Here is a 16,424-nt window from a genome sequence, read left to right as displayed (position 1 = left end):
TTGAGCTGACTTACCGGGTGGTACATTTCTGTCTCCATTGGCCTGTCCAAGTGCCTCTTCACCATACAACCCTCACTTCTGTGTCACCAGTGAGCAGGTGAGACAGGCACAGCCCTGATCTGAACCAGGGAAGGTGTCTGCACAGCAACACTGAATGTTTAGCTGGAGCTATGTGGGTTTACCCAAGCAGCTAGTAAACACACACCAGACTCATATAGCAGTTCCTCACAACAGGTATCTTTGCTCCTTTTTGCCCCACAACAGCCCTTCCTTGCAGATCTGAAAGGCTATGCCTTTCTTCTGCAAAGGACTCGTAGACTTAGTGGGAAATCAATCAGTTAACACTGGCTCAAGGGACAGCTAGGAATAATTAACACCATTCCAATATAAACAATATAAACACCCATCTCCAGCTGTGTCCTCTTCCTCCCACTCTCTTTATTGTGAGGAACAGTTCCTGGTAACACCTGCAAAACGCATATTTTGTGGCTTGATCTTGTTCAGAGCCTGGGGCAGTGCAGTCATTTCTAATCAAGATCTTGCCCAACAAAAGCCCTGTCACACTGCCGATGAGACAACAGTTTCACACTGCAAAGCTGGCCAGGGTAATGACGGTGATAAGGCTGCAGAGACGACCCAATGAAAGACAGATCTGAATTGCCACCACTGTTGCAGGCTCTGACTTAACACCACGTGAAGGTTTTTCACGGATACTCCTAAGTGTGCTCTTCCCCTCCTCGATCATTTTGACAAACCTCAGAAAAACAGAACGAGGTTGACTTTTCTGCAAAGGTAACACTCTCAGTGTCTTCCGGGGCGGGGGGAGGATCATCTTCAGCTTTCCAGATACAAGGAACATGCAAGGATGGTGTTTTCTGCTCTTCTTCCCGCATCTTCCTCAACACAAAGTGTAACAGGAACTGGCTGCACTTCAGTCTCTAAAGCCAGCAGAACATCAGAACTGCTGATTTTCCTCCGAGTAAAATCTGTGAGGAATGGGAATTACAGCAGCAGGCACTGACAAACACAGGGCACTGAATGTCACTGACAGGAGTTTTCATTTTGCACTCCCTTTGGCAGGTGAAGCGTGGAGATGGCCAGTGAGAAGGGACGCGTGGAAATCCCCATGGTTATGTATGAGCCACACCATGAAGCCTACAGGATAGAGCCCTCTGCACCAGAGTACTGTGGCCAAGATGGTAAGCAGGCCTCACCTGCAGGATTTTGGGGTTAGCACCCTCTTGGTGGTTGTGTAGCAAATGCAGAGCTGGTTTGCAGAGTATAACCGAGACAGCTGATGAGGGGCCCAGCTTTACCAGAACATAACAGATCTAGAAAGCTGCTGTGCCAGAGCACAGGGCTGGGGTAGGCAAGCTGGTAGGATCTCTACATGTAAGAATCACTTACAATTTTTGGTAGTTTGGAAGAGACCTCAAAGATCATCAAGTCTGAGCTGTCACCACAGACCCCATGACTAAACCATGGCACCAAGTGCCACATCCAGTCCCCTCTTGAACACCTCCATGGATGGTGACTCCACCACCTCCCTGGGCAGCACATTCCAATGGCTAACAACTCTCTCAGTGAAGAACTTTCTCCTCACCTCCAGCATAAACTTCTGGTGCAGCTTGAGACTGTGTCCTCTTGTTCTGGTGCTGGTTGCCTGGGAGAAGAGACCAACCCACTCATGGCTACAACTTCCCTTCAGGTAGTTGTAGAGAGCAATAAGGTCTCCCCTGAACATCTTCTCCAGGCTAAACAATCCCAGCTCCCTCAGCCTCTCCTTGCAGGGCTTGTGCTCGTGGCCTCTCCCCAGCCTCCTTGCCCTTCTCTGGACACATTCAAGAGTCTCAATATCCTTCTTAAACTGAGGGACCCAGAACTGGACACAGGACTCAAGGTGTGGCCTAAGCAGTGCTGAGTACAGGGGCACAATGACTTCCCTGCTCCTACTGGCCACACTATTCTTGATTCATGCCAGTATGCCATTGGCTTTCTTGCCCACCTGGGCACACTGTGATTCTGTGATTTTTTTGGGAAAGGAATTGCAGCTGTATCTCTACAGTAACTTCGTACTCCTAACAAGAAAATGTTCAGCCAGCAAGCTTCGGACACGGGTAGCCTATGTCTTGCTTAAGCAGCAATCTAGTGTTCCAGAAGACTTGGCCTTTTCCCAAACATTCCTGCTGCCCAGACCTGACCTCCCTAGATTAGTCAGTTCTGTAGTCAGGGTCTATAGGGACGAACCCCTCCCCACTGCTGTGTCATGGAGAAACATCATTCTGACAATTCCACTCAACAGATACAAGTGGGCACCAGCAGGTGCTGCTCTGCTGAGCTGGCCTCTGAAACAAGGCATTACTCTGACACCCACGCAAGTATCTCACAACACTCCTTTGTCTTCTGCCCGTTCAAGCCCACACTCATTGAAAGACACACTCAGATATCAGTGATTTTGCCTTTGTCACCTTCCTGCTGTTGAGGAAATTCCCATTCACCAGACAGGACCAGAGAGAAAAACCAGAATGGGAGGTCAGAAGGTGACTAATAAGACTAGATGGGCGCAGTACTGGGGCTCTAAACTTGATCAGCTCTCTGGGTGTTTTTGTCTTCAAAGACCTCTCTAGCCTCTTTCTCAACTCAGAAGAGCTTGCAAGAGGTTGGGGAGAAAAAGTCTCACTTCTGAGGTCCTCAACCAAGTCAGAGGCTCTCAGCACATCTAACGTTGGGCTGCACTGGCTTGTCCTCACACAGGAAGCAGGCCCTTCACCAAAAGGCATCAAGTGATAACTCCCTTGTACTAAGCACATTCCTTTTCTAGCATGGAAGGAAGTTCTCTGCTTTTAAATCTTGTACAAAATTGGATTTCCATAAATAATTCTCCCTCCACAACAAAACCTGCCCCCAAAATAAACTGACCACCACTAAACCCACACGTCACTGCCCATCTCCACCACTTCTGCAAGCCATTCAGGGGAACATTGCTAACACTGTTTCAATCTTGCCCTTGTATTTTGTCTCCCTATGGGAAATGCCAGTTTTGTACCCCATTTGGTACCTCTGTGAGCTTATTTCCCTGTTGGACTCACATTGTTTCTCAAAGGCTTAACATCACAGGTTGGACTTCCACATCAGGGCTGCTCTGCCTGGTGGTGAGGGCTTCTCTCACCCTGTGCTGGCTTGACCGAACGACACTCCTCTGATAAGAGGCTGTCCTCCTGTTGCAGACCAGTCTGTGATCTGATATCACACCCATGCTAGCTGGCTGCCAAGGTTTATACAGGAATTTATTTTGAATGCATTAACAAATGCATTTCTTATACATTCATCTATTTCACACTCAGGTAGTTGACTGCACTCTCAATTTGTGAGGTCAGAGAACTGAAAAAACATGAGGTCTCTTAGTCACCACTGGCCCTTCTACCTTATGCACAGCAAGAGGAAAAAGATCTTTGTTTTATTCCCTAGAACAAAGGGTATGATGAAATCACTTGGCTGGAAGCTGAGGGCAGATAAAATTGAAACAAATAAGAAAAGGCTCCAAATACAAATAGCAAGGGTAGCAGTTACTGAAACCAGTTAGAGATACTGGGAATCCTTCATCAGCAGAGTCCTTGCAAGTGTCATTGTAGTGTTACACCAGAATAGATGCACTTAGTGCCTTTGTGTGGGTAAAATGATTTGGTTTCTTGGCTTATAAGTGAGACTTCTGCTAGGAATTGAGACTAGGTAGTCACTGTGAGCTCTTTTGGCTTAAAAAAAAAATTACCAAAACCTATTAATCAGCTCAGCAGCATTTTTCTCTGCCCTGTATTTTACTGAGCCATATTAGGGCTTCCCTGTGAAGCACCTCCCCATGCCTGTCAGACTCCAGCAGGCTGTAGGCACTTTTACTCTTTTGCTCTGTTTTTCTTTGCACAGGGGGTTATGAGTACCCTTCTCCTCCACCTTACTCCTATCGAGAAACAACCACCATTGAGCAACCAGGTAAGTGCCAGGGGACTGTGTTTGTGACGATGTTTGCCATTCTATGTTAGAACAAAGCTAAATACTTTTAGTTTTTAAACCAACAAAGAAGATAACATTTGCTGACCCTACCACAGCCTAAGAGGCTGGAAAATTTCCCTAGAAATGCTGGAAGATGAACTAAGATGAGAGAGATAGACTAGACTAGACTAGACTAGACTAGACTAGAATAGAATTAACCAGGTTGGAAAAGACCTTCAAGATCATGAAGAACTTCTTCCTAACATCCAGCCTAAACCTCCCCTGGCACAGCTTGAGACTGTGCCCTCTTGTTCTAGGGCTGGTTACCTGAGAGAAGAGACCAGCCCCCACCTGGCTACAACCTCCCTTCAGGTAGTTGAAGACAGCAATGAGGTCTGCCCTGAGCCTCCTCTTCTCCAGGCTAAGCAACCCCAGCTCCCTCAGCCTCTCTCTACAGGGCTGTGCTCCAAACCCCTCCCTAGCTTTGATGCCCTTCTCTGGACACGTTCCAGCAACTCAACATCTTTCCGAAACTGAGGGGCCCAGAACTGGACACAGGACTGAAGGTGTGATCTAACCAGTGCTGAGTACAGGGGCAGAATGACTTCCCTGCTCCTGCTGGCCACACTGTTCCTGATACAGGCCAGGATGCCATTGGCTTTCTTGGCCACCTGGGCACATTGCAGGCTCATGTTCAGCTTACTATCAACCAGTACCCCCAGGTCCCTCTCTGCCTGGCTGCTCTCCAGCCACTCTGACCCCAGCCTGTATCACTGCATGGGCTTGCTGTGGCCAGTGTGTAGAACCCGGCACTTGGATGTGTTAAATCTCATGCCCTTGGACTCTGCCCATCTGTCCAGCCTGTCAAGGTCCCTCTGCAGAGCTTTCCTACCCTCTAACAGACCAAATCCTGCCCCCAGCTTGGTGTCATCTGCAAACTTACTGATGATGGACGATCAGACAACTAAGCCATGCTCTTTACCCATAACATTCATTCCACAATCACCCTCAAGGTCCCCCTGCCACAACTCAGCCAGTTCCAGATGCAGCTCTTGCTCCCTAACCAAGCACCACTCAGCTGTAGGCTGTCTGCAACCATCTCGACTTGCAGCCGCTCTACCCACTCAGTTTCAAGCTTTGCCTGCAAGTCCTCAACCAGTTCCTGTAATGCCCTCTTCTTCTCTCATTCCGTTTGATCTACAACACATCTCATTTTTCTTGCTGCCACCAGCACTGCCCCTAAACCAGATCACTGCCATCACCATTTCTAACAGGAGAGGGCAGTTCAACTCAAGCTGAACCTGGGCAAGCTGAACTGGCGCTCAGATGATTAAACTCTCTCTTTTTAATTTACCCCCCACAGAAGAGCTGAAAAGAAAAGCTGCTGATCCCCACTCTGTGGGGTCACAAAAGAAAGCTGCTGATCCCCAGTTTGTGGGATTGCAAAACACAGCTGCTGGACCACCTTCATGGGGGCTGCAAGACAAAACTGCTGAACCCCAGACAGTGGGGTCACAAATAAGACAAAAAGGTGCAGGGGACACTTTCCCCTCTCCTCCAGTATCACTTTTCCCTGAGAAAAACCTCAGAGGCCCAGTCTCAACAGCCACTTTAGTGAGGGAATCCTGCCACTTATCCTGAGCCAGCCCGGGGCAGTGGCAGGTCGTGCTAAGATTCAAAAATTCCCTTGCAGTAAATTAAAGCAAACAGACATCAAAGGGCCGATGAGTTGGGTTTATCAGAGCCAGTGAAAACTCTCACTAATGGACCAGAGCAGAGGGAAAGAAAAGGAGAGGACAAGAGAGAGAGAGAAAGTGAAGGATTAAGAAGTCAGAGAAAAAGAGAGCTTTCACCACTCCTTGGATCCAGTGATGTGTTCAGAGGCATAGTCCAAGTCTTTCAGTGGCAGGTGTACATCTCAGCAGGGTAGATGCAACACCGGAACCCCAGAAGCTGTGGTCCCTTTTGGTGGGTGAGGCGTGGTCTTTCCAACTCACCGAGAGGTGTGCTCGAGTGAGCTGTGCACTCTAGTGCGAGATCTCCATTTCAATGGCTCTGTGGTTTTAAAGAGGGAATTTCCTCCTGAGCAGGAATTCTCTCTTCGTTGTTAAGCCAGCAACTCTCCTCCAGAGCTCTTAAGGCCGTTAGCCTGTCTATTTAAGACCAAGTATGTCACACCTTGTTTGAGACAATAGAGTCGTTAGGGGCTATCAGCCCTGCCCTACCCTGGCACACGTATTGTTTTGAGACAATAGAGGACTGGGCTATCACACCTTTGTATGTTGCAATAACTGCTTTGATTAATTTCTTATAAATAGGGAAAACTTGATCCAAGTCTAGCCTTCAAATCTCTTCTTTAGGGATGATTTGCCCTTTCATGCTATTTTAAGTATCAGAAGGTAAAATTCTCAGTGGTAGAGTACTGCTGTCAGTGGGTGGTAAAGACTGACTGTGGGGATTATCCCATGGGCAATTAATTCCCCGTGTATGTCCTTATCCAAATAAACACTGGCTGCTGGTAGAAGCAACCTGTTGGGATACACGGAACAAGCAGCAGAGAGGATATACCTGAAACCAATACTAGCAACATAGGTACCTCTAGATCGGCCGTGTTAAGAACCTACATGCACCAAGTAAGACTTTGTAACTCCTGAAAGATTTCCTGTGCTTCTAATTTTGCTGCTTCTCATTTCCTCTTGAACTCAGTTTATTTGGTGTCCCAGCCTCCAATCGTCGTAGCAGGAATCTTCTCGAGCAAACCGACATCCACAATATGCCCTTCCTGCCGCCAGCACATCACCACAAAGGTCATCTACAGACTGGGGAAACTCTCCTACCTTCTGTGCACTAGCTTGTGTATGGTTGGGTAAGCTTTTATGTATATGCTGATGATTCTTCTTAGCAGAAGGTTTAAAAAGAATAATTAAAACACGGGAGTTCTAGCTAGTGCTTATATAGACAGTTTGCCCTTCTCTACTTAATAAGAAGTTATTCTGCCCATTCTAGAGAGTCACCACAGGGACTTTTCACAAGGGCTTATAGTGATGAGATGCAATGGCTTGAACCCTGAGGAGGGGAGATTTAGACTGGAGATGATGAAGAAATTCTCTCCAGTGAGAGTGGTGAGACACTGGAACAGGTTGCTCAGAGAGGTTGTGAATTCCCCCTCCCTTTAGGTGTTCAAGGCCAGAGTGGATGAGGCCTTGAGCATTCTGGTCTAGTGGAAGGTGTCCTTGCCCATGGCAGTGGGGGTGGGACTAAGTGATCTTTAAAGTCCCTTCCAACCCAACCCATTCTATCAACTGTGGCTCCAGAGAACACAGACTTGCTAAATTTAACCAAATATGCAAAAATTAGTGCAACATTGTCCACCTCCTTACTCTAACTTGGAATCAGACTTGGAAAGAGAGTCATGCATAAGATTTTAGCAGTGAAGTTGATTCATTTTTTTGGAAAATGCTTTAAAGACTAATAGAGTTGGGAAAGATGTGCATTCATGCAGATGTGCACTCATGCAGTGAAAAGGCAGACAGACTACAGCAGGGAAAAAGCACAGATGTAGCCAGCAGAAACAAAAGTCAGTACCTCATTCCATGCATGTCCTTCTCCTCTTTGGCTGTAGGTGCTGTTTTGGATGCTGCTTTGTACCTCTGTTCATAAAGCTCTTCAAGGATGCAGACCACTACTGCCCATACTGTCAATTTCATATTTACAGATACAAAAGACTATAGACAAAGTTTACGCAACCAGCTGATGCCAAGTGTCAGTTTTCTAATGGCATAAGATTCTACACATAAAACCACTGCTAGAAACACATAGGAGTAGGCTTAGGTTCTGCAGCTCCCTTGATGGTGAGTCCATCTGGGGTGTACCATCATGTGGTTGGACTGACTTCAAAACAAACAGCCTTGCAGGCTAATTTGCAGTGTCACTTGGATTTATGCTGGTTCTGAGTTGCTGTCCTGAGCTATGAAGTGACCAGCCAGTGAGCATTTATTTCAGCATTACTACTATTCCTCTCAAATCTCCAACCCAGCTGGGACACAGACTCTTCTGGGCTTTGCAACTCACCAATAACCAAGAGGTTTGCACATGTACATGTTAGAGAAACACTCACCTTCTATGCACTGGAACTGACTGGTCGGGATTTCATTTCTCTCTGCTCTTCTTCACATGGGACCTACCCCTGCAGGGCTGTGGGTGGTACAGTGTAGCTGATTATTTATTAATGAAACATTAAGTTATGAGATTGTCTTTAGTGAGGTAAGAAAATAAACCTGTTACTCTTAACAATACTGGCAGACCATCGCCTGTCTACATTGTTTCCATGACCCATTGCAGCCAGAGGGAAGATGCAGATCAGACTGGGGCACCCCCCTTTAAATTAACAAACCAAGAACTAAAAGGTAAGCACACAAAAGTCAGCAGCATGTGCAGCTTGAAAAGTCACTGAAACCACAAGGCCCTCATTTTACCTCTGTGCTTTCCCACTGCAGTGCATCATCTCCTAACCAAGGACTTACTGGAGCTTATGCTTTACAGAGAACTTTTACAGCTCTCACCCCAAATCACTTCTCTTCTAAAATCAAATCCCTCTAACCACTTGTTCAGTGGGTGCCCAGACCTTGCTCAGCACTGTTTATTGCTGGCTGGAATGACAAACGAGGGAAGAAACTTCTGCATTTCAGTGTTTTCTCCTAAGTATTTTCACGTTAGCACCACAATGCCTGTGGGCAGGTGGGCGTGTGGCACACAGCACTTGGGCTCTGCCCCTGCCGGCTCATCCGAGTGTGAGTGAGGCAGCTGCCGCTGCTCCGGAGGATTTGTAGATACTGACTGCGTAGCGAAAAGAGCTTGAACAGGGCCCATTTGGTTTCACGCTAAGTTTGATCCAACTCAGTATTTCAGTTATTTGTTCGATGTAAGCCATAAAAGGAGCAGCGTGTCCCTAACCAGCTATCTACTGATAGTGACTCCAGAATGCTGCCCGTGCTCGAGCTCAGGTTTGCTAGTTCCGTGCACCACGCAGCCGCAGGTACACACGAGGTCCTTCCTCACCTACCAGAGACCCGGACAAGCTCCACCGGGGGCCGATGCCGGCGGGGAGCTGCCCTGGGCGAGGACCCCGGGGAGACACCGCCCAGCTGTGGCCGGCTCCCATCGCGGACTCGAGCTGAGCCCTCCGACGCCTCCGGCTCCTGAGGGGGCGAGGTCGGCAGAGCGCGCCCCCTGGCGGCCACCATGTGCGCTCCCTGTCCGTCCGCCCGCCCAGCCGCGAAGGGCCCCGCAGATCTCCGGGAGGGAGGGGGAGCGGGGAACGGCTCTGGAAGGCTGTAGGGTTTCAAATGCGGAGCTCCAGGAGGGGCATTCCCCACTATCAGGTCAGTGGAGCTGGTCTGCTGAGCGAGCAGCACATTTTCCAGTGGCGTGGCTGAACGAGGCTGGAGGTGTGAATGGACTTCCAGCCTGGTAGACAACGTGAAGCGCAAACCCCACCCTGCCCTGCCAAAGAACAGCAAAGCCATGGGAGAACTGCTAAAGAAAGCTGTTTTCAGAGCAAGAACAGTGTGATTCAGCATTTCATCCATCTTCAGCTAGAAAACCCAAACTGATGCGACCCAGCATCCAAGCCTCAAATGGGACTATCGATACCAAACCCTTCCTCAAGGCCTGAGCATGGCAGGTAGCCAAAGCAAGACACTTGGAAATAAACTGTCCATTAACTGTGTTTCAATTACTTCTTTATTTCATACACTTAAAAGCTCACAGCCTCCAAAAGGAGATATTTTTATGATGGAGCTTTTATGATGATACTCTACAGCACTACACGAAGCCCAGAGCCCACAGGCCCCAGTCCTCTCACCCCCAGGGTGCAACAAAAGCAGGTGTGAGAGCAGCTGCCTTGGCTTTCACTCAGCAACAAGAGCAGACACTCTCCATCCTCTTGTGACCTAACCTACTTTGACCTAGTGGGAAGTAACACCACAAGGATCAAGTGCACAAGCAGCAACCACCAGCCCACCCAGTTCTGCACAGTTTCACACATTTTAAAATATGTTTGATTTTTCTCCATTTTAAAATCTGGCTGTGGAGCTGCCAGCTTTGCTGCTGAGGAGGAGATCAAGGACACCACCAGCAAGGCTGCAGACAGCACTCAATTGAGTGAGACCATTGATCAGCTTGAGGGTAGGAAGGCACTGCAGAAAGACCTGGACAAGTCAAAGCAGAGGGCCGAAATCAATGGAATGTTTAACAAGACCAAGTGCTGTGTCTTGCACTTTGGTCACAACAACCACAAGCAACATTACAAGCTTGGGGCAGAGTGGCTGGAAAGGAGCCTGATGCAAAAGGATCTGGGGGTGCTGGCTGATGGCTGGCTGAACATGAGCCAGCAGTGCACCCCGGTGGCCAAGGCAGCCAGTGGCATTGTAGCCTGGATTTGTGCGTCCAGCAGGAGTAGGGAAGTGATCATGCCCCTGTACTCAGTTGTGGTGAGGCCACAGCTGAGTACTGGGTTCAATTCTGGGAGCCACAGGATGGGAAAGACATTGAGATCCTCTAGCATGTCCAGAGAAGAGCAAGAATGCCAGTGAGGGTTTAGGGAGTGTCATAGGAGGAGCAGCTGAGGGAGATGGGGTTGTTTAGCCTGGAGAAGGCAAAGGGGGGAGACCTTACTGCTCTTTACAACTACCTGAAAGGAGGTTGGAGTGAGGCTGGTGTGGGTCTCCTCTCCCAGGTAACCAGCAATAGGATGAGAGGAACTGGGTTTAAGTTGTGCCAGGGGAGGTTTAGATTGGACATTAGGAAAAACTTCTTCACTGAGAGCAGTGAGGCATTGGAACAGGCTGCCCAGGGAAGTGGTGGAGTTGCCATCCCTGGAGGTGTTCAAGAAGCTGTAGATGTGGTGCTTCAGGACATGGCTTAGTAGTCGGAGTAGCTGGGTTATGGTTGGACCTGATGATCTTCAAGGTCTTTTCCAGCCTTAATGGCTCTATGATTTTATGAAATAACACAGCCAGTCGTGTATGAGGAAAATGCACACACACAGAACAAAGAAATCCTACACCTGACTTCAGGGGTGCAAGAAGCATTTAACACAAGTATTTAAAATAGTTTTACCCCAAGATTTGGAGAGACAATAGTTTACACGTCTTGAACAAACAATAAAGGCTCCCAGCGACAGCTGCCATGATTCCTCAGCTCACTTCACCATCATCTGGGACAGAATGAAGTTGAGCATGGACTGGATTGGATTCAGGCACATCACGTGGGAACATTTCCCCTTTTTTCCTGCTGCTAAAGGCCAGGCTGGTTTAAAAGCCAACAATCCATAGCAGCACACTTCTCTCACCCCACACTGACACCCCATCTGAACATCCAAATACTTTAGCTCCTCCAAGGGAAAAAATAAGTTTAAAGCCTGGAAACCTGCAGAGCAGTCAGCACCTACCTTCTGGCCAGCTCTCCCTGCACTATGGACGTCATTCCTGACACACAATTTGCCTGAATGTCGCAGCATTTCTGTCTTTGATCTCAGCAAAAGGAGCTTGACTCGAGCCACCCCTCACTTGGCTTTGGCTCCCAACATTCTCCAAATGAAGGGACAAGAGACGGCTGCAGGGTTTCTGCTCTCTCTTTTATTTACAAATGTACAGTTCCTACAGAAAAGGAGTTCTCACACAGGTTATTTATGAAACAGCAAACCCATGGCGTAGCTGAGATGTGGGCACCGAGGCCTGCAGCCCGCACAGAGCCCGCGGGACAGGCCGGTCCAAGCTGCAGCGGGAAGCTGGGGCAGGGTGCTGGGGGCCAGTTCTGGAGGGGCAGCAGCTGAGGTAGATCAGATCCCGTGGTGGGAGGCACCGCGCGCTCCGCCTGTCCTGCGGTGTCGGCCCGAGCCCCCCGACGCGGCGCCGCTCTGTCCTGCTGCTGTGGTGCACAGGGAGGGCTGGGTAGCTGTGCACAGGGAGGGCTGGGTAGCTGTCGCTGTGTCACTGGTGTGATCTGCCTAGCTTTCACAGAATGCTTTGGGCTCCTTTAGGATAAAAGGCACCAAGTACACCTACAGGAAGGAGGCTTGCTGTTTGGGTAGGGAGAACTCAGCCAGGCCATTAACACCAGGCTGCTCCATGGGCCATGGAATTACATCCTTATTGCTTAACACTTTGATTCTCAGTAATCTAATTCGATGTGGTCACTCTGTGTTAGCCAGATCATTCAAAGCCTGGGTAAGGAACGAGAACTGCAGCAATTCTGAAGACTCTATTCCTCTATCTTTTTAAAAATTAACCAGACCATCACTGCACCTGAGAAAGCCTCCTATCTCCCTCTTCTCTTCACAGGTGTGTCTTCCCACGTCTGAGTAACAAGTTACTTGTTCTCCTAATAATAATAATAATAATAATAATAATAATAATAATAATAATAATAATAATAATAATAATAATAATAATAATAATGTCCTAACAGCCTTAAGGTCCTGCAAGCTGCATTTGGAATGCCTTAATGCATCCTCTCTTCAAAACTAGTGTGGGGACAGCACAAACACTGAAGCACAAGAAAACCAGGCAGCTAAAGATCACAAGGCACCCAACATTTCCTTTGTTCTTGGATCTTTTCTCCTGCAGCAGGCAGTACTGTGATTTCTTAAGATGTTCCCTAAAGGCTGCCAACATCCCATGAATTCATGTGAAAACTTGGTGACATTCAGGTAAGGAGCTCAGTTTGGCATCACCCTACTGTAACATTAAATTCACAGAACAGAATTGGGGTACACTACTGCTAGCCACAGACTCTGATTTTACAGAAGCATTTTGACTACAAATCCTGACCCTTACTGAAAGCCTGTAGAGACAAGCCAAGTACCAGTAAAAACACCACTTCCACAGTGCTGGAATTCTCACCAGTTCAATGCAAATACAAATCAAAGGAAAACTTGATCCACTTAAGGCATTGCCATTTAAGCACTTCCCTCCACCTGTAACCTATACACTCAGGTGCCCCAAAAAAGAACTTAAAGGAGTAGCTTCCCTTGGCTGGAAATAAGAGACAGTTGAAAGCACTCTACACGAGACTAATTAAAAAGAAGCCCAAACATAGCTAAAACTTGAGTGATTAATTGATTTTTAAAGCTAAAAGAATTAAACAGATATCAACATTTAAAGTACTTGCTGGAGTTGTCAGGAATCACCAGAATCCATCTCAGGAGAAGGTATAAAGGTCACCACATGTACACAACCCCTGCTAAATGTTTATCGTTAGGTCAGAGAAAGGGAAGCTTCTAAGCACTTTCTGGTTTGGTTCTGAGCAGAGAGAACATAGGACAGTGGGCATCTATCACTCTAGGAGGAGAGCTTACCTTTAGAGACTCCAGATTTCACTTCACACCATTTATGATATTAAACTTGAGAATCTGGACCACAACATTTTGTACAGGCAGGCAGAGGCAACTCTACCACCAAAGAGTCTCTTACAACCTTTAAAAACAAACTAGTAAAATCAATTCCCCCCCTGCTTTTGTCTTATTTGTACATGGCTCCTTCCTGGAAAACCTTTGTTAAGCTCAAGTGTGACTAGTTAGGAGGTAAAAAGGAAAGGAAGAAGAAGAGAATAATCCAAAGCACTGAGAAAAAAAACCTTCAAAAGCCCACTCCCAACTGACACCAGCAACAAAAGCATCCCCCAACCAAACTGACACCAAAACATCCCCCGAACCACTACCAACAACCCCCCAAACCACAATCAACAAAAACACCCCCAAAACACCACCACAACCCCCCAAACCAACACCACCAAAACAAATCCCAAACCACAACCAACAACCCCCCAAACCACAACTGACCCCCCCAGCCACCACCGTCAACAACACCCCCCCCACACACCGCCCCAAACCACAGCCAACAACACTGCCAAACCACAGCCAAGAACAAAACCCCCACCAACATCAAAACCCCCCCCAAACCACAACCAACACCAAAAGCACCCCCAAAAAGCTGCGCCAGGGGAAGTTTAGGCTCAAGGTGAGGAGAAAGTTCTTCACCGAGTCATTCGTCATTGGAATGGGCTGCCCAGGGAGGTGGTGGAGTCACCATCCCTGGAGGTGTTCAAGAGGGGACTGGACATGGCACTTGGTGCCATGGTCTAGTCATGAGGTCTGTGGTGACAGGTTGGCCTCGATGATCTTTGAGGTCTCTTCCAACCTTAGTGATACCACAACCATCGACAGAAGCACCCCCAAACCAACACTACCAAAATGCCCCAAACCACAACCACCAACAAGCCCCCCAAAGAAAAAGCCTCCAACCCCCCAAACAATTAAACAGAAAAGCTCACATTATGCCCCCCCCCCCCAACAACAACCAGACCTATACAATTGTCAACACTCAGAAGAAAACAACACCCCACAGCTCCAGCAAAACCTCACCGACAACAACGTTTCCCCAAGCTCTGTTTCCAAGAAGGAGGAGGAGGAGTAGGAGGAGGGAGAAAACCCCCCACAACCCCCATAAATCATCTTCCACATCATCAACTCACCTCCCACCCACCCCTCCAAAAATAAAAATATTAAAAAAGTTTTATAGAAAATTTTATTCAACATACAACATTTTTCCAGCAAAAAAAGGCAATATACAGGAAGAGTTGTTGTACACTGCGGCTACAGAAACCAAATCAAATACTGGAGGAGAATGTCAACTGAAAAGTCGTGAACGGCTGATTCTATCTTTACTGCACTCAAAACTAGACACGCGGCTGGCGGTAGCTCCGAAAGGAAAGGAGGAGAAGCCCTCTGGGGACCCCCAAAGGAAACAAACAAACAAACAAACAAAAAAAACCCCCAAAAACCAAAACAAACCAAAACCAAAACTACACACAATGAATATCAACATCAGTGAAATTCACTTTGCAGACTCACCCACCAAAAAAATTAACCTCCAAAGTGTTAAATTGTACATGTTCAGTCGGTAAATATACAGTTGGGTTTTGCTTCTCGGCTTTTGTTTCCTGTTTGTTTTTTTTTTTGTTGTTTTGTTTTTGTTTTATACAAAGTCAACAGCTTGCTAAACACTAGTGAGCATGCCCTCGGTGCTAAAAGGCCTAGTTCTTGTGGTTTTTTCTCTCCCCCCACCCCCCTCTTCCCCTCCCTCCCCACCCCCCCCCCGCCATCTCTTCCCATGGGCACTAAACGATCTTGGATCAGCTTGTTTGTTTTTTTTCCCCTCTTGCCAACTGTGGAGCATCGTTGGGGTTTGCAGGCAGATGGCATCCCGGAATCACAAAGGGGGTTGAGAAGCCATGAAAAGAAAAAAAAAACCCAAAAAACCGAAAAAAAACCCAAACCCACAACAACCACCCAAAAAGACCCAAATCTCTCTCCTTCTTCTTCTCCTTCTTCTTCCTTCTTCTTCTTCTTCTTGTTTTGTTTTGAGGACTGCGGGGCATCCGCTTGGCAAACGGGGGGGATGCAGAGTGGCGACTAAACGCAAAGGCAACCTAGGTCATCAAAAAAACCCAAACCAAACCTAAAAGAGGAATTCTATGCAGCTGGAGGAGACAAAAATCCCGAATAAGTGCCAACAATGTACACAATGAAGTAGAGATTGCTATTTATTGATGATGTGAGTTTTCTCTTAGGTGTTTGTTGTTTTTTTTGTTCCTTTTTTCTTTTTCTCCTTTTTTTTTTTTTGTTGCGGGTTTTGTTTTGGTTTTTTTTTTTTTTTTTGGATTTACAAATGCACCAAAAAAAAATTGTTTTGTTTTTGTTTTTGTTTTTTTTTTTTAAAGTATAACTGAAGGAAATAAATTCTGACGTGAGTCTAAACATAAGGACTTTACTAGCTGCGGTGACGGCGAAACGCCACGCCGGGGGCGGGGAGGGGAGGCGGGCAGCCAGCCAGCTTATGCCACCTCTAAACGTACTACGGACAAACAGTCTGCCAATGTCAACTGTTCTACGAAACTCTTCCCTCGTTATGCTGACAATTGCCTTGCATTACGTTTACCATAAAATAACTCTCATTGGCATCCAAGCTTTTTTTTTTTTCTTTTTTATAAAAACACCTTCATTTTTGCTCAAAAAGGGCAGTCAATAGATACAGAGAAGCCAAACTGAACAGCCTCAACAAAATAAAATTAACATCAGCAGCAAATCCTCTTGCTGAAGACTTCAGATATAGTGCACGTGTACCAAAGTTCTACAGTTGTTAAAAAGGTGCACACACACACACTCTGCTCTTGTCCCTTGCCTTGACACTCTGGTTAAGTAAGTCAGTTATGGATTTTAATAGCTTTTTCAAGGTAAGTGTAGCGACTTCTCTTTGGGGCTTTATTGAAATGGTCAAGCCCTAGCCATGGCCTTGGATGAGACATATTGCCTAGAAGAGAAAAAAAAACAAAGAATCAAGTTTTGAGACCGAACTGGGAAGTTTCCTTTACACAAA

The 16,424-nt window shown here is 47.1% G+C and overlaps 2 protein-coding genes across 2 annotated transcripts in view; one reads left to right on the top strand and one right to left on the bottom strand.

Moving 5' to 3' along the window:
- The first annotated feature begins 1,093 nt into the window (after nucleotides 1-1,093).
- On the top strand, nucleotides 1,094-7,718 carry LITAFD (LITAF domain containing). The gene is made up of 4 exons (XM_054161232.1): nucleotides 1,094-1,199; nucleotides 3,922-3,987; nucleotides 6,694-6,853; nucleotides 7,610-7,718. Exons 1-4 carry the CDS (start codon nucleotides 1,094-1,096, stop codon nucleotides 7,716-7,718), a joined length of 441 nt encoding a protein of 146 aa, XP_054017207.1.
- An 8,143-nt stretch (nucleotides 7,719-15,861) lies between these two features.
- USP7 (ubiquitin specific peptidase 7) overlaps nucleotides 15,862-16,424 on the bottom strand; it is a 75,486-nt gene continuing 74,923 nt past the window's right edge. Inside the window, exon 31 of the mRNA XM_054180631.1 lies at nucleotides 15,862-16,358. Within this exon, the coding sequence (XP_054036606.1) occupies nucleotides 16,252-16,358 (107 nt within the window). The 3' untranslated portion in view covers nucleotides 15,862-16,251. The remainder of the gene's footprint in view (nucleotides 16,359-16,424) is intronic.

Source organism: Dryobates pubescens, chromosome 4 (assembly GCF_014839835.1).
Source record: "Dryobates pubescens isolate bDryPub1 chromosome 4, bDryPub1.pri, whole genome shotgun sequence".
Taxonomy (NCBI): domain Eukaryota; kingdom Metazoa; phylum Chordata; class Aves; order Piciformes; family Picidae; genus Dryobates; species Dryobates pubescens.
The sequence above is the reverse complement of the archived record's forward strand: the minus strand, read 5'-3'. Positions and strand labels throughout refer to the sequence as shown.

Bases quoted from the DNA above. Each gene is read 5' to 3' on its own strand.
- LITAFD (XM_054161232.1), top strand. From the start codon at position 1,094: ATGGCCAGTGAGAAGGGACGCGTGGAAATCCCCATGGTTATGTATGAG. The intron at 1,200-3,921 runs GTAAGCAGGCCT...TTCTTTGCACAG, and splicing joins AGAGTACTGTGGCCAAGATG to GGGGTTATGAGTACCCTTCT. The intron at 6,854-7,609 runs GTAAGCTTTTAT...CTTTGGCTGTAG, and splicing joins ACTAGCTTGTGTATGGTTGG to GTGCTGTTTTGGATGCTGCT.